The sequence below is a fragment of the Oncorhynchus mykiss genome, chromosome 6 (genome assembly GCF_057628025.1).
Source record: "Oncorhynchus mykiss isolate SJ-2025 chromosome 6, ASM5762802v1, whole genome shotgun sequence".
In the NCBI taxonomy this organism is placed as follows: Eukaryota; Metazoa; Chordata; class Actinopteri; order Salmoniformes; family Salmonidae; genus Oncorhynchus; species Oncorhynchus mykiss.
Window position 1 is genome coordinate 43,367,296 of NC_143027.1, and position 17,785 is coordinate 43,385,080.

The 17,785-nt window shown below is 40.2% G+C and overlaps 1 protein-coding gene across 3 annotated transcripts; it reads right to left on the minus strand.

Annotated features, from left to right (window-relative positions):
• Positions 1–1,397: 1,397 nt before the first annotated feature.
• LOC110526002 (volume-regulated anion channel subunit LRRC8A) lies at positions 1,398–14,352 on the minus strand. Of its 3 annotated transcripts, XM_090237971.1 has the most exons (10): positions 14,212–14,342; positions 13,282–13,407; positions 10,127–10,206; positions 9,764–9,941; positions 8,319–9,626; positions 6,994–8,157; positions 6,431–6,724; positions 6,024–6,248; positions 5,445–5,735; positions 1,398–5,113 (listed from the first exon to the last, which is right to left on the minus strand). In XM_090237971.1, the coding sequence occupies exons 5-10, from the start codon at positions 8,454–8,456 to the stop codon at positions 4,838–4,840; spliced, it is 2,388 nt and encodes a 795-aa protein (XP_090094097.1). In that variant the 5' UTR covers positions 8,457–9,626; positions 9,764–9,941; positions 10,127–10,206; positions 13,282–13,407; positions 14,212–14,342; the 3' UTR covers positions 1,398–4,837. The 3 variants fall into 3 exon arrangements, with proteins under 3 accessions (XP_090094097.1, XP_090094096.1, XP_021462250.1); XM_090237970.1 differs by lacking the exon at positions 9,764–9,941 and having other exon boundaries at positions 8,319–8,463; XM_021606575.3 differs by lacking the exons at positions 9,764–9,941; positions 10,127–10,206 and having other exon boundaries at positions 8,319–8,463; positions 14,212–14,352.
• Positions 14,353–17,785: the final 3,433 nt, after the last annotated feature.

Genomic DNA, 17,785 nt, shown 5'->3' on the forward strand with positions numbered 1-17,785 from the left:
CTGAGAACCATTGCTGCATTTACTAAACATCTTTGAAGTAAACAGTTTTAATCAATACCTTGTTTTACTATGTTATATTTAGCCTGGCACTGCCAGTAGCTCTGTGACAGTAACAGGACTACACCCTGTTTTGGAGTTCAGAGCTGAACCGATGGTGCTATGATGCAAAGACAACTACTGCCGCAACTCAAACTGATTCACAGATAGAGGAATATAAATACATATTTAGAACGTATATCTCAAGCTCTAGCAGCTAGCATATTTGGTTGTGGGAGTGTACATTTTTGGTTTCCTACTGCTTTTGGTAACAAACCCATAGCTTTTCTGACCGGTAAATCTGAATGTTCTGGGAACGACACTTTTTTGGTTGCAGGAAGGTTCTGAGAACATTTTACTTTCTGGGGTGGTTTTCTGGGGTGGTTTTTATTGATGTTCTGAGAATGGAAATTATAGGTTATTTGAAGGTAATTAATGAACATTCTGGGAATCTTTGGGAACCAAATGTAAAGGTTATTTGGAGTTTTTTTAAATAACTTCCTTAAAACTTTCACTAAATGTTACAATTAGACTTTTAATAACACTGCTTGCTTAACTGTTTTGAACTCCAAGCACAGACAGGACATATGGAAAGGAATTTGCTTAGGCATTAATTATGCAAACACATTCCTTTTGTATTGTGGCATTGGTGTCAGTGAGATTCCAAACCTATGATATTTTGCTCTCTAGCCATTGAATTAGTCCACTGTGCCACCAGTATGGAGCTAGCATGCTATGTTATTTTTTACTCATGCAAAGCTGTTCATTTCAGTATATTCAAACAGACCCCATTTCAAAGGAAACAAGCACTCATTAAGGTCAGGTGTGACCAATTAGTGGGTGCAGCCAACACACCTGAACACATTTAACAAGATCAAGGATAGTGTTGTTGGCTCTGAGAAGCGAATGCAAATGTTTTTAAATAACATTCTTCGAACGTTCTCTGAATGTTACTGTGGTGGGTTTTATCGAAAGTTTTCTTAAAACATGACTTCAAATAGAACCATAACGAAACCAGCAGAAAACATTGAAGTACTTAAATTCTCACAGAAGAACATTCTCTTAACGTTCTCAAACTATATGAAAACATGTCAAACCACTTGGCGAAGGTTCCAAGAACATTACCCCAAAAATAGGGAAAATTAAAGGAAACGTTCTGTTAAAGTAATGAAACACCATGAAAATAATGTTTTTGTCAAGTTCCTTACATGTGCTGAGTGACACCTTTGGTTCTCTCTGTACACAAAGTACAAAATGTTCAAACGTCCAATTAGAAAATCTGAAATCTCTTTTTCAAAATAGTAATTTCATGACCATAGAAAGCCTCTTGATTCAGGAAACAAATGGTAAAATGAGACCAGTATGTGCATAATTACATTTATTATACTATAATTTCATAACAGGAATGAAAGAGTAAAGGAGGGGAATGGTGATCATGCTTAAGGGGATAATTAGGATTAGACACAGTTCACAACATTCATGTCATTTAAACAAAATAGCAAAGTTATTGTCCAAAAGTGCTGAACTATCTTTTTTAAATAAATGTCATACTGCTGCTACACTGACTGCTAGTCACTGTGTCTGAATGAAAAGTTAAACTGGGGTTGTCAGTCAACAAAGTAATGAGATTTAAAAACAATAGTGTCAAAATGACATGTTGGAAAGGATGACAAATAAGATTAAAAACAGAACTACATGAAACATACTTTCCTTCCATACTCTTAATTCAAGTGAGAACCAAAAGAAACCTTTAACATTGTTAAATCGGTGTTTCAGAATGTAACTAACAGAAGACATAGAAATGAATTGCCCCATGTGATGTATGATTTCAGATTTATTTTATTAAAAGTTCGACAATTTCGAACCAGCAATTCATATTATATTAAATGCTAATAAAAACCAGAAAACTTTTTAAAAAGTATAGAAATATAAAAATGTGTGGTATAACAACTGTTAAATTAACATCAAAATATTGAGTGGAATAAACAAAAATGTCAACAAAAGGAGGATAAAATTGAATGGCAATTTCCTGAGGTTTTGGTGTACTGTACTAATAGCTGTCAACACTGAAGAAAAATGGAATGTCTAAGTGCGACTGTTCTTCAAATTAATATCATGAAGTATTGCTTGCATTTCATTTACCACTCAATAAACCTACCTAAAAATAGTGGCTTCAATAAGATTGATTTAGTGAGTTAGGCTAGTGAGTAGATAAAAAAATATTTAAATGGGTTTCCTTGGGATTACACATTGATTCACAGACTTCAACAAACACCCCGCGCACCAAATGCAGTTTCCATATTGAAAACTGCATTGCACAGGACATAAGGGGACTGTTTCTTCAAGACACCCCACGCTTGATGATGGGCAGGACTCATCTAGGGTCGGTTTCCTAGACAGATTCAGCCTCGTCATGGAAAAAAAAAACTCTTTCAAATTAGAATTTCCATTGAGACGGAGAATGTTTTTTGGTCCTAGACTAGGCTTAATCTGGTCTTTACTGTTAGTCTTGTCTCACTTTCTATGTAATCTAGCATTAATATGTACATAATTCCATTATAACATGCATAATGTCACTGAAAATACACCATGAAATTAGAGTTGATTGTCTACGCCAGCATTGCTGAGGACATTTGCATTGCATCATAACCTCCAATAACATAAATAGCCTACACATTGTGCTTTTTGTGCATTTGTCCGACGGTGTAATACAAGACTATCCTCTTACTGTAGATGAGATGATTTCATCCATCTAGTGCAATATATGTTTAATAAATCCCTTTAAATCTTCTTGACTTCTTATTCACATATCTCCTCCCATTAACTGACATGTGAAAATGTCCATGCATTGCCTATTTAAAAGAATCCCTTTTTCGGGGATCATACTGTATTAACCTTTGGCTAGAAGGAGCAAAGGTAGTACTGTAGCAGTTAGTGATTGACATACAATCCCAAGTTTACATAGCGATAGCCAGCTATCATTCCTATGATGCATTTGTTGTACTTTTGTAAAAAGACCATATTTTGTTAATCTTGTCTTCATCCATAGTAATGCTCATTGCAGCTGTGTTATAATCCACGTTTCTGATGACAAGCAGGCTCCTCTTATTCATGTGTTTTGCTGTGTCAGAGGAATGCATTGACCTTGCATACCTCCCTAAAAGCTGTTGGAGTTTAAACATTTTACAGAAAATTAATAGCTCAATTGATAGCGACAGAATCACACATATTAGATTACTTCCCAAGCAAAGTACATTTTTTTGTCTCGTCAGCTATAGAAGGTTGTAGCTCAGACTCAATGTCATAGAGACAAACCAAATACATCCCCATATGCATCGGAGTCTCGTCTTTCCCATGTATTTTACAGCTTGATTCTAGCATAAAGCATCACGGACTAAAGCACCATTATAGATTGCGTTATATAATAGGGTCCGTTTTATTTTCTTAAAAATAAAAGGGTAGGTCTATGCTTTTTGCCATTTTCTTTAACAAAAGGTATGGCATACTCTCACATACCTGCTCAATTCGAGGCGTGGTTTTCACTTAACACACCAAGCACTTCACTGACAGATGCTTTTAAAGAGTGCAGGGTTGATGGAGGAACTGGCCGAGAAAAATCTATTTATAACATCCTATGATTTCATCTGTCAAACAGGTAGGCCTACCTCTTTTTCTTAAATAGGAAGAAATAGGCTCCAACACAAAGCCCTCTTGTTAGTAAAGTCAAATTAAAATGAAGACTTGAAATGAATTAGGCCTACTCAAATTAGCCGGAATTAAAAATTATTTTCAGAAGATATCTGACTCACCTCCTGAACTGCCACATTGCACAGCCATTGGTTAGATAGCACAAACAGGTTTTGGTCAGCAAGAGCAGGGCAGGGTTCTTGACTGGAATATCCATTGCAGTGTAGTCTAGTTTAAATTTACACCATCAGAACAGCGCAAAACATTCAGGAAGTTCATTTTCTTACAAATATAACTTTGCCTTGTGCTTTTCCAAGCATGCACTTCATATAGCCTAGGCCTATAAGCAATGGATCATTTGATTGGGATCACAGCAAATAGACTATAGGTCACTTGAAATTGGGTGCCCAAAGGAGAATAAGGGTTTTGGGGCAGCATCGGGCACACATCGTTATATAGTAAGCAACTCATTCTAAAACCGAGAAAACATCATTTGATCAATTACAGGACTCGATAAAAAATAAATAATACTAAACCCTCCCCACACCTGAAATATAAAAAGCATGGCCCTGAGGCCTTCCCCCATTTTTCTCCATAGCCCCGTTCCGTACATCTCCAAACATCCCGTAGCACCCTAGAGAATCTGGATCAAGGGTAGTCTACTGCATTGTGTTATATAAATGGGTTACGATACGATATGACAGGATAATATACCCTGTCTGAATGACAATAACACTGCCCACCAGAAAATGCATCTGCTGGCTAATTATTTAAGTCCTTTCTCGTACAGGAATATTGCATTTGCATTTTGCAATCTCATATGCAACACATCTGATCTCATTCAATCCACACACATCTTGTAAAACTTAACACTTTTCCTTACCAATGTCCCTTTTACAACGGCATTTCACAACTGTTACTGCAGGAAAAAAGTAGCATGGCGGTGGGACATTAGCATAGATTCCCTTGAAAAGCAGCCCTGCAGTAGAGTACAGTCAAAGTGAGCAGGTCCTGCTCGGTTAGCGTGCTGTCTGGGTCTGTGTAGTCCTCCCCAGCCCTCCAGGGGCCCTGGCTGTTTCAACGGAGTGAACATCCACCTCCAACCCCCATCTGTTCAGGCCGTCTCCTTGTCCACCTTCCACAGCTGCTCCTTCACCTCGGTGGGCAGGGTGTTGAAGAGGTCCTCCTCCACCACCAGGCCCGTCCTCTTCAGCTGCTTGCACTCCCCCAGCTCTACGGGCAGACATTCCAGCCTGTTCCCCCTCAGCTCCAGCTGGATCAGCCCCGTCAGCTCCCCGAAGCGTGATGGCAGAGACGTCAGGCAGTTATTCCCCAGGTTCAGAGTACGGAGCTTCTTACACTGGAACAGCTCATTGGGCAGGGTCTCGATCTAAACGCGGTAGAAGTAGAAAAAAGGGAGAAGTCGGATAGAGAGATAATATCAGATGGATATGTGACAAACACTGCAATGTGTAAAACTGTAATTATCAGACAAAACATCTGGAGTTAAACCTAGTTATTACAGACTAAGAAAACCCAATCAAATAAATGAAACACAAATCACTGTGTTAATGCAATTTGATTCAGTTCTCAGATAAGTAAACACAACTACAGTACAGACAACACATTCCTCATAAATAATGAATGCAGAATAAATTGTATTTAAAACCCATCAGAAATGTCTAGTACAACAAACCAAAGCTGAAAATGAAAGCACTAACTCTGTTGGCTGTGACTGCCAGGTACTGGAGGTTCTGCAGGTACCCCACGTCTGCTGGGATGTAGGTGAGGTTGTTATGGCTCAGGTCCAGGAAGCGTAGCTTACGACAATAGAAAAGCTGACTGGGGATGTTATCAATCTTATTCCTGTTCAGATAGAGCCTCTCCATGTTGTTGAGGGTGCCGATCTGGATGGGAATGTAGGCAATCTGGTTGTACCAGAGTTTAAGGCAGACCAGACGGTGCAGGTGCTGGAAGCTGATGATCTCCTCGATAGTCTTCAGATTGTTGTCCTTCAATGATGACAATAATAATAGATTTTATTCATACTTTTCAAAACACCCCGTGCCAGTTTCCTTGACACAGATTAAGCTTAGCCCTGAACAACAACAAAAAAGATTCAAAATGAGAATCTCCACTGAGCATGGTTTTAAGTGCAGGACTATAATTAATGTGTCCGGGAAACCAAAGTCACTTTACATAATTAAATCAGCAAGATGGACTAAAAACAAGAAAAATCACATATTTGCGAGAACACATAAAAGTACACTGAACGTAACAAACAGCAATGACAAACTTACCTTGAGGTCAATCTCCTGCAGGTTGTGCAGGCTGAAGATGGAGTGTGGGATGCGTTCCAGATCACAACGTATCAGCTCCAGTTCTGTCAGGTTCACCATCTTCTTCAGGCTGTTGAGAACCATCAGCTTGGTGCCCTCGTTGTTAACTGAGAGCTTCTGGAGGTGCACCCCCACATCCGTCACCACCTGAGGTAGCTTGGTCAAGTTGCTCTTTAGCCGGAGGACCTTAATAATAAATGCATTTAAATTTATATAGCATTTTTATAGTGTTAGAGAAAACTCAAAGCGCTATGTACGTAGACTGAAAAAAATACAAGGCAGTTAAAATAACAATAATAGGTGCTAAAAAAATGCGTCACTGATAAGGACTATCGATGAGTGTGCTAGTCTGTAAAAGTTAATTTTACCTTGAGCCTCTTCAGCTCCCGTAGCCCATCAATAACAATATATCGATTGTTCTCTGCGCTCAGGTTCCCCGTCAAGTGCAGCTCGCTCAAGTTCTTCAAACTATAGATCCACAGAGGGATCTCCTTGATGTCTGTGAATTTGATGTGGAGGGACTTGAGGTTCTCCCTGAGGAAGGCCAGGGCCGGAGCCTCAATCTTAGCAGGGGTGTGGTATAGCCACATCTCCTTCAGGTTGACCAGCTGGGCGATGATGGGAGGGATGGTGATGTCTGGGATGAGCTCCAGCTTCAGCACCTAGAATATCATCAATAATAATAAAAATAATAAATTTGGGCCGAAAGCCCAACAAACTGAAATGACCCACACAGGCAAGAGCAATGTGCGAGTTTCTGTTTCTATCATCTAATTATTCCCATACACCTGCAACAAGCTGACTCATATGTGCGAGTGCTTTCCTAAAGTGTACAACAAATCAAAGTTGCTACAGTGTGGACATATATTTTTTTGTGTGACAAAAACAAGGCACAGCCAACAAGGAACACTGGTAATTCTACACAAACTACCTCCAGCTCTATCAGATCAAACACGGTGTCTGGGATGCCGCTCAGCATGAACAGGTGGAGCTCTAGCTTCTCCTGGGAGTTCTTGGTGATCCTCTGCCTCAGTTTGTCCAGAGTCCACTCATTGTTCAGGTTGAGCTGCCGCAGCTTGTTCTCGCTCACTTCAGACAGGAAGACGGCAAAGCGTTTGGAGTACAGCGGATCGTACTGGTCGATCATGTGCAGCATGAAAGCAAAGTCGTTCTTTACGTCCGGTATGTCGCTGTAACTGCTCTCCTCTCGTATCGACTCAAAGGAGTATTTCTTCAGCGAGCGCCGCAGCATCCAACAGAGGGTATACATGCAAATGAATCCATAAACCCCCACTAAGCTGATGTAGACACAAGCTAGGATCTTAAACAGCGTGGCCAGAGGATGAGCACAACGATACATTCTATACCCCGTGAGGTCCTCTAGGTCCACACTACAGTCCACGCTGAACTGAATATTGTGCACATAATACCCTGTATAGCAGATAATCAAAATAAACTTAATGACTTTGATAATAGTCTGTCGGATGTAGAGCCTGTACACAATGTCTCCTTCTTCCACGTGTATGCGGAACTTCTTCACTTTTTCGAACAAGGCCTTTGCCTGTTCACCTTCTTTCTTATCCAGGACGCCCGTCTCTGTGCGATCCACAATACCCTGCTCCAGGCGAGACTTTGTCCTTTGGAGCATGGGGACGCTAGCCTCCACATCCTCGCTGATACACGACACTTTCTTATCCATTGAGCCATTCATCTTCATCGGCTTGGGGTCGCTCTCCTCCACCACCGTCTCAGACAGAGCCCTGGTGGTCCAGGGAGAGTCAAAACACTTCAGGAGAATCGACACAAAGTGCTCCAGTTTGGAGCTAGTCCGGGGGAACTTGAACCAGAAGTTACTGCAAGCCAGGAAGATAAGCGTGTGCAGTAGCACCAGGTAGGGGAAGTACTTGGCGAACCAGTGCAGGCGGTTCTCGTAGCAGACGGCGTCTACGTAGTTGTACTGGTGGCGGTCCAGGTTGTATTGGATTCCTTTGGGCTCCAACATAAGCGGGGCCGACAGGGTGGCATTGAAATACCTCCTGCAGGTCTGGTTGACCACCCACTTGCAGGGCAGGCAGATCATCTTGTCCTGAGTGACCTGTATAACGAAACGAGAGGATTTTAGATACACCGAAAATAGCTAAATAAGCATTTCATTCCTGTGCATAAAACAAATTAAGTTTAATTTGAAATGTAACATGAGCTGGACAAAAATAAGACCAAGTGCATTGGAAAAAAAGGGAATATCCGCTCAAGGACCTGCAGCGTGCCCCCGAACACGGCGATCATGAGCATGACGATAGAGATGTAGTCGGTGAAGACGTCCCACCATGGCTTCAGGATACGGTAGGCAGGCTGACAGTCTACAAAGTAACGCAGCTCAGTGATGGGGATCATGGTTTACCTGGGAAGAGGAGAGTAGTATGACATACAGTATGGCCATGTTTCAAAATGCACACCTGCGTTCACCAGTTCTTTCAAAGGTGAACTTCTAAGAACACCTGAGAGAGCATACTGTCTAGAATGGAGAACGCAGTGCTTAAAATCCGTTAAATTTGAAACGTACTTCGATGTGACTGACATAAACAGGAAACCGCATCACCACGCAGTCAGCTAGCTACATTTGTTTACACAGAATCGTTCTCCTCAGTACGTTAGTGAATTAAGCTGACACCGACCAGAATCAATATTTTATGTGGGGTCCTCCTCTCACACATTACTTGGTCTGCTGCTACATCGTTGTGGACGTATGACAGGTACGCTTGAAGCAAAAAATAAATAAAAGCTAAATAAACTATTTTGCTTACGGTTTAAGAATGATTACAGTGAAACACAAATTGCCAGAATATTGAATCTAACATTACATTTCTAATGAGCAGGCTTTCAGTGCTAAATTCACACAACTATAACACCCATGCATATGATGTTCAAGCTAGCTTTGTTTTACATTCACTTTATACACTGATAACCAAATGATAGGCGATATGATGCAATACAACTAGATTAGAAGGCCACTTCATCCTAGTGTAAGCTAAATGCATTGGATACAAAACAAACACTGGCATATTAAAGGACAATGTCAACTTTAATTATATGCATGCATATCAAACAGGAATTACATTAAATAATTACACCATTGTAATATTATGAATGCCTTTCTCTCTCCTTGTAGGGAATTTGACAGATTAACTGCAGCCCCCAGATGCCAAGCCTCAAAACCAGAACTGTGGGGAGACATCAACACTTGTCATTTTTAATAAATATGGTCGCTTTTATTTGTTTTCCTGTAAATTGTAGACCACGAATAGTTGAACAAGGTGTTTGTGCAGGGCAGGAATAAAAACTTGCACACAGTGAAGTTCCCCTAGAAGAGAACTCATTGTATTTTAGAATGAGCTTCATAGGTTCCATGATAGAAAACAACATGTATGGATCTACTGTAGTGATGTTGCACACTACTTAATAAACTACTGACTAAACCCCTGGGATAGGGTGACTTTCCAGGTGGACGGCAGGTTTCCAAGTTCTTTACATGTATCTAGGTGTTAGGGTGGGATGTGCTTCAACCTGAGGAGAACAGAGCAGAAACATAAGGGGGGGGGGGGGGGGGGGGGGGGGGATATTAACCTCACTGCACAAATTTTTGTGCTGGGGTGAATTCGTTCTGCCGATTGTTAACGTTTCTTAAACGGAAAGGAACCTACCTGAATTTGTCCAATAGAATCTCGTTTTAGTTTGGACTCATGATCACACCCCTGGTTCAAGATGCTGAGAAACAACTACCTTTACAAATGTGCAATGGTTTTGTAAAAAGTTTAGAATATTCATAGGCTTGATCAAGTGGTCACCGATTTACTTTTAGTTGATTATTCAACCCATTTTCTTAATATGCAAATGATGCAACACAAGAGGGGAGGGGAAAGTAACAAGAAGAAAGTTAAGACACTACATTGAACAATAATGAAAGAAAGCAAAAATAACTTGGCTGGCTAGCAGGCCTAGATTAAACAGAACAGATCTAGCTGTATTTCCCAAGTTTTTAATCAGTTGTTGTTAAAATGTCTTACCTCCAAACCATTGGGCATGACTTTAGTCCTGCCAAGCCTATGCCATGGAGTAAAATTAACGCATCAGTTGCTATCTGTCCCTGAAAACAAACGGACAAAAAACAAATTTGAATTTGTCATTAGCTGGCTAGCAAGTATAAAAATTCTGGATTTAAAAAAATAAAATAAAAACTGTCTGGATCTTCACAATTGACATATTGCCGACTTCACGATTAGTTTGTTTAGTTGCTCATCTCTAAAACAGCTGATTAGCAAGACAAGATCACTTCTAGCTACCTATGACGTCTGACGAGAGTGGCTATCAGTCTGATAAACACCAGTGACTCAACATTTTAATTCAAAATTCATATGAAAGTAATTTTAACATTTTAACAATTTGTTGAATAAAAACACAAGACTTACAATTTACAAAAGTATTTCTTAATCCTCTGGAAATTGATCTCCCAAGCGGGACTTTAGTTAAGTTTACTTCTTAATTAAGAAGTAAAAAAAAAAGGTGTTGTGATAGCCTCCCCGCGAAAGGACCGAAAAAGTATGCTCCCATGCGTGCTTTATTTTCCAGACCTCCCAAGTACGCTTATGGAACTTCCGGTAAACTTAGTACATACTTGCCTTTTCACGTACTTACGTTTGGAATCACACTTGAAAAATGACAGTTGACGTCCGTACTTGCCTAATTTTCTAGATAGAACACAAGTATGAATTTTGAAACAACCTGTTTCATGATCTGTTCAAGTTCTTATGATCAAATTACAGAATAGCAAAACATTTTCTGAAATACTTGCCATTTAGAATGGTGGGCTCCACCTCCAATTTGAAATACAATAACAAAAATATGGAAAGAGCCTATTATGCCATTAAAAATGGTATGGGCATATGGAACACAGATTAGCTACTGCAATTAATAACAGGCTACATTCTTTAAGCCATTTAACACTCAAAATCAACGAAGTCTACCATTGCTTGCCTCTGGCATTATAAGAAAAAAAGAAAAGACAAGCATTCTACGTTGAATGAATGTGATGTGTACTACATAGCCAGTATTGGCAGCAACATAAATCAATGGCATCATGATAGGTCATCCATCAGAAAATACCAAATGATTCATTTGAAAGGTGTAGCAATGAAATGAAAAAAGACTGACAATCACGTGCATGGTCTAACACCTGAATCTCTGATGCATTACACTGGAGTTTGCTTTGCTATTGATTTCACCACTGTCAAGCAGGTCCAATTAATCTAACTCCCATAGGGCAGGTATTGGACAGCATTTTTATTACCCCGGCAAACACACACGTTGTCTCAGAAGACCAAAGTCAGTTTAGCAGTAATCTAATTTATAAGCGGTTAGATTAGTCATTTAAGTGTGGTCCACCTTGTAAATCACTTCAATTATAAAGAAAGAAACACTGACACCTTGATCAAACTGGCCCTGTGTGTGCCATCGTGCGTATGTTGATTGTCTTTCCCCACGAGACGCATGAATGACACAGAGGTTAAAACACCAAAACCAACTATATTAATTTGGGGAGAGGTCGAAGCACACATGAAACATTCATGGACATTTAGCGAGCTAATTTGTCCTGCGAGATAAACATTGGGTTGTTATTTTACCTGAAACACATTAGGTCCTTTTTAGGTGACTATTTGAGAAACCTATTTAGTTTGTTTTCTTTGATTAGTCTCTCCTCCTTCATATTCCAATCACCCACGTGGGTTAGTATGCTCGTGAAACCCAATGAGTAGATGGGAGAAGCGGGACTTGCAGCGCATCAAGCATCTCAAATAGAACCAAGATCTATTTTAGCGGCTGGCTATGGAGACGCCTGTTGCCAAGGGGAAAGCAGTTTGGTTGAAATGATCGAATAACACGTATGAGTACATTTATTTTGTAGTGTAGGTAGTCTATCCTATATGCCCAGTATCATATATTTTAAAATAAGACAAACAAAATCTGGAATAAAATACAGTAGAACATTAAGTCTCCATTTGTGATAAGCTTACAAAATATGTCTTCTCTATTTAGGTGCTAGGCCTACAACTCAAAATCTTGAAAAGTTCTATAACAGACAGGCTGAAAAACCTCAGACATTTACCATAAAAATCAAATCAAAATATCATGTGCCCTCCCCCCTCCCCCCACGTGCCACTCCCTTCCAGAACATTATCTTCACAACCGTAACACTTCTATAGAAATATCTTCCGTTTTGGCTCGTTTGGTCCAAACACAAACCAAAAGCACGACAACCACCGTGCTCTCTATTCTTAGTCGTTTCTGATAATAATACCCAGGATATTGTCTCCAGTGGCCTTGTGGAGCACCCCAGCGACCTTCAGGACAAGATCCTGTTTACCTTAGGGGCTGGAGACAGCCAGCGCTGCCTCCTCTAACACTGTACCCCGTTTCTCCTACTCTTGGATGTCTCCCTGCTGGGAGGAACATTGGCTGTGCCTCAGGCCCTCACCTAATGGCCCTTCTCCTCTCGGGATGGTCATTAGACTAGGTTATATTTTCAGGAACATGTTATTTAGTTGTTTAGAACCAGTTCCAAAAACACTGCTGCAACTATGCCAATAAAGAATAAAGTACATACAATGACGCGGTAGGATTGAAGAATCCACATGTGCTTTCTTTATCGCCAACTCTGTTATTTGCAAAGTTTTTGGAACATTATCTAAAGAACAAATTCCTGAGAATGTAGGGTACCATCACGGCCCCTCATCTGTTCAGCAAGGAAGACAGACAGAACAGACTTCCTGTGGAGATGAGAAGTCTGTCGCCTGCCTGGGCCCACCACAGCCCAGTCAGACCTCCCATATAAGTCTACTCCCACACAGAATGTCACCACAATTCAGCCCCATTCACCCTATTATGAGACCAGACATCCCATTAGAGTGCTGATAAAAAGCATTTAGTGGTAAGAATTATTTCTACAGGGCCATTATTACCACAGTTAAATCAGCACTCGTCGAGGGACTGTATCCAAATGTATAACTCAACTTCTTGTGTAATACAAAGTACACAAGCATTCTGATAAGAATACTATAGAGACAATGGAAAACTGAGTAAATAAATATATGTCTAGACAACATATCTGTGAGATTAGCCTGATTTATGTGAATTGTGCAGGTATCAAGACATCTGATGCTCTTACCACAGTGGTGGTAGTGCAGTGTTATCTGTACTCCAGTGCTTGGTGGATATCCCACTCGGTGTATGCCCAGCAATCCTCATGAGCCCAGGTTTCTTTTATCTTCATAGGAATGGGTGGTTTGCTGATCTGAAAACAAAAGAAAAAGAGAAGTGAAGAATAATTAGGACTAGTAAGCAACTCTTTCATGATGTCTGGTAGCACTGGGGTTAGTTACCTTATGTAAGTTAATACCTATCAGACAAACAGACTTTCAAATATTATATTTGTGCATAACACGAATAGCTTAAGCTTACATAAGTCTATCCCATTCCTTAAGAAAACATGTTAAGCACTTGAAGGGTGACACCATAACGTTGACTTAGCTAACAGGAGTTTATTCAGCAGTCTGATGATGTGAGATGAAGTTAGCAAAATTATATCATTTTTATTAGACTATATATAATACTACTTGTAACGACAAAATGCAATTTCTACGGTGAATAGATAGCTATCCTTTGTCTTGTCATTAAATTAGTGACAAAGCTAGCTTAGCTAACATCACCATGCTCGCTGGCCAAGTCATGCCAGATAAAACCGGTCTCTCGCATTGTTCTATCAGTGGGGTCTATGGTGCGCAGACGATTGTGAAGTTCAACTGCTAGCTAGCTATAGTCGACTGGTAATTAGCCAGTGTTTGATGTTATCATAGCAGCGATAGCGTGCATCACATTAGCTTACTACTGCAGCTAAAATAGCTAAGATGGTTAGATAGCTATATAGTTGGCTAACTTAGCTTTCTAGCTGACATTTGTCAGCATGTTAGTTAGCTAGCTAACATAGCCAGCACGCGAACGTTCAATCGACCGGCATAAGTACAAACAACTCCAGAGAATTAAGGCCTGTGTTGAATATCGTTTTAGCTAACTAGAGTCTAGTTATTAGAAAACTTACTCAGTTTGGTTACCCACAGGCTAGTTGCTAGCAGAAATACATTTTGGTGTGTCTAGCTTGTCTTCTGTTCATCTGTTGTCTTTATCAGAGCACTGCAGCCTGTACCAGTTTCCAATAGGTGGCAATAGTACGCTTTTTGTCGCTTGTCACACCATAGAAGAAGAAACATATGCTTCTCCAGGAAATGCTCGATGGTTTTGGTTTTAGATTATCATAACCAGTGAGCTAATCCATGTTTTTAGCTGCTAACAATGCTGTCACTGAACAATTTACGGATTATGTGCACACCACAGGCTCTTCAGCATTCACATAACATTATTGGTGAACAGACAATGCGTATCTAAGGCTTCCTCTTTTTATACATTTTAAATGTATTTGTAACAAATTGTACATTTTGCAAATTCACAACCTATCATTCGAATTGTAATTCGTAACATATCACACGAAAAAATTGATCAAGGACATCCACAAATGAATACACACCATACAAAATGTAACGTTTCGTACTAAATGGAGCATCTCAGATTTACGTACATAATACGAAGTGCTCTGACACCAGGTTGCCTATTCCTATCCCTTTAGTTTGCTCACACTCATTGCATTCACATGTTGTCGAGGGCAGTTGAAAAACATGGCATACACGACACCAGACCCACTAGTTCCAATTTATTTACTAGTACCAATTTAAGTCCCTCATAGGCATGTCCTCCCTCTACCTCAGCTCATTGAGCACCTCTATCTCCTGAATGTTTTGGCATTCAGGTCCAAAAAGTTACATTCTGACCACTTCTACCATGGGCAAATATGTATAGGTTTCATTCAAATCAAAAGGGTGCGATCATAAAGTAATCAAATTCAAATGGAACAACCCACATGTGAGGACCACCCTCAAAAGGAATATGCTCCCATCCCTCCTGCTAATTGGGATACTTTTGCAAATGTTTTGTTGTCTGAGTGAGGGAGATGGTGTAAATCAAGAGGACTCGATATGTTCTGAAACATGAGATGTTGAGGATTATAATAAATACCGCTTTGATGTCATACAAGAAAACCACACACCTGTGAGTCCAAATATGCACTTAACATTTCCATATGATAAAACTCATACTATTTACGTTATCAACATTTATTATAGCTATGTTTGATGTACAGGTTCAATGATGACATGGCGTCAAACCTTGGGTTGTCCTAAACAGAATTGGCCTGTTTGTCGTATTGTGAAGAAAATTAGCTGCGGAAAAACTTTATTCTATGCAAACCAAAATGTGTTCAAAACAAAACGTGTCCTTGCTTTAGTTCCTTAATGGCACAGCTAGGAGAGCTAAAAATTAAAAAGGCAACTAATAGCTGAAGGTTCTTCTCTTGAGTAATCAATGTGCATTGAAATTGCTATGGAACTGTACAGACTTTGGAGAGGTGTGTGGCCTTGGAGACAACAGTTAGTCCTCTTACTCAAACCCCTGTAATTGCTTGGTCTTATGTTGCACCTACCCCACATTTTTGTATTATTATTATGTTGCTGAATGTATCCAGAGTATTTTCAGCTTTCTTTTTCAACAAATGCTGTGAAAAGTACAGTCAATGTAAAATGCACATAATTTCAACAGTGTAATGTTTGGATTCAGTCTTGTCAGGTGAACTGTTGTGTTCTCACCTTTACATGCTGACCAAACCGGCTCCGTACTTATGGGTATTGATTTTGTCTAGCCACACCAGATGCGTTCAGGACATGCAGGTTAAAATACCAAAACCAACCGTGAACCAGCTATATTAATTTGGGGACAGGTCGAAACACACATGAAACATTCATGAACATTTAGCTAGCATTAAAGTGCATTACCACTACCAGATGGACTGGAGTGTGGCCCTCATTCATCTTTCATTCATCAAAAAGCAGTTTGGATGAAATTATTGAATAACAACATATCTGCCACGCTGATCCTCAACACAGGGGACCCTCAGGTGTTTGTGCTTAGTCCCCTCCTGTGCTCCATGTTCACCCACAACAGCATGGCCGTGCACGACTCCAAAACCTTTGCTAAGTTTCGTGACGACATGACGGTGGCAGGCCTGATCACCGATAATGTTGAGACAGCCTATAGGGAGGTGGTCAGAGACCTGGCAATGTGGTGACAGGACAACAATTTTCCCTCAACGTCAGAAAGAAAAAGGAGCTGATTTTGGACTACAGGAAACGGAGGGCCAAGCACGCCCCTATTCACACCGACGGGGCTGTAGTGAGGCTGAAAAGATTTGGCATGGGCCCTCAGATCCTCAAAAAGTTCTACAGCTGCACAATTGAGAGCATCTTGACTGGCTGCATCACCGCTTGGTACGGCAACTGCTTGGCACCCGACCGCAAGGCATGACAGAGGGTAGTGCGTACGGTGCAGTACATCACTTGGAATGAGCTCCCTGCCATCCAGGACTTCTATACCAGGCAGTGTCAGAGGAAATGGTAAAATACTCCAGCTGCCCAAGTCATAGACTGTTCTCTCTGCTACCACACGGCAAGAAGTACCGATACACCAAGTCTGGAAAGAACAAAACCCGGAACAGTTTCCACCCCCAAGCCCTAAGACTGCTAAATAGTTAGTCCGGGTAGCTATTTGGTTAACAATTTACTCGGACTATCTGCATTGAACCTTTCGCACTAAAATGTTTTGACTCTTCACATAAGCTTCTGCTTCTGTTTTTATTATCTATCCTGGTGCCTAGTCACTTTATTTCTAGTTATATGTACATATCTACCTCAATTACCTCATACCCTTGCACAATGGCTCAGTACTGGTAGCCAAGTTAGCATTACTCGTGTATTTATGATAACTTTTATTATTACATGTTATTACTTTTCAAATATCTCTATTTTCTCTCTCTGCATTGTTGTAAGCATTTCACTGTATTCTGCACCTGTTGGCAATGAAGAATGTGACGATTAAAATTTGATCTGATGAAAGAATATACACTGAGTGTACAAAACATTATGAACACCTGCTCGTTCCATGACAGACTGACCAGGTGAATCCAGGTGAGAGCTATTATCCCTTATTGATGTCACTTGTTAAATCCACTTAAAACAGTGGAGGAGACATGTTAAAGAGTGGGGGGTGCAATTCATACAGTTGAAGTCAGAAGTTTACATACACTTAGGTTGGAGTCATTAATACTTGTTTTTCAACCACTCCACACATTTCTTGTTAACAAACTAGTTTTGGCAAGTCGGTTAGGACATCTACTTTGTGCATGACATAAGTCTTTTTTTCAACAATTGTTTACAGACAGATTATTTCACTTATAATTCACTGTATCACAATTCCAGTGGGACAAAAGTTTACATACACTAAGTTGACTGCGCCTTTAAACAGCTTGGAAAATTCCAGAAAATGACGTCATGGCTTTAGAAGCTTCTGATAGGCTAATTGACATAATTTGAGTCAATTGGCAGTGTACCTGTGGATGTATTTCAAGGCCTACCTTCAAGCTCAGTGCCTCTTTGCTTGACATCATGGGAAAGTCAAAAGAAATCAGCCAAGACCTCAGAAAAAAATTATAGACCTCCACAAGTCTGGTTCAT

Bases quoted from the DNA above. Each gene is read 5' to 3' on its own strand.
- LOC110526002 (XM_021606575.3), bottom strand. From the start codon at position 8,456: ATGATCCCCATCACTGAGCTGCGTTACTTTGTAGACTGTCAGCCTGCC. The intron at 6,249-6,430 runs GTAAAATTAACT...TTTATTATTAAG, and splicing joins GGGAGCTGAAGAGGCTCAAG to GTCCTCCGGCTAAAGAGCAA. The intron at 5,736-6,023 runs GTAAGTTTGTCA...TCATCATTGAAG, and splicing joins TGCAGGAGATTGACCTCAAG to GACAACAATCTGAAGACTAT.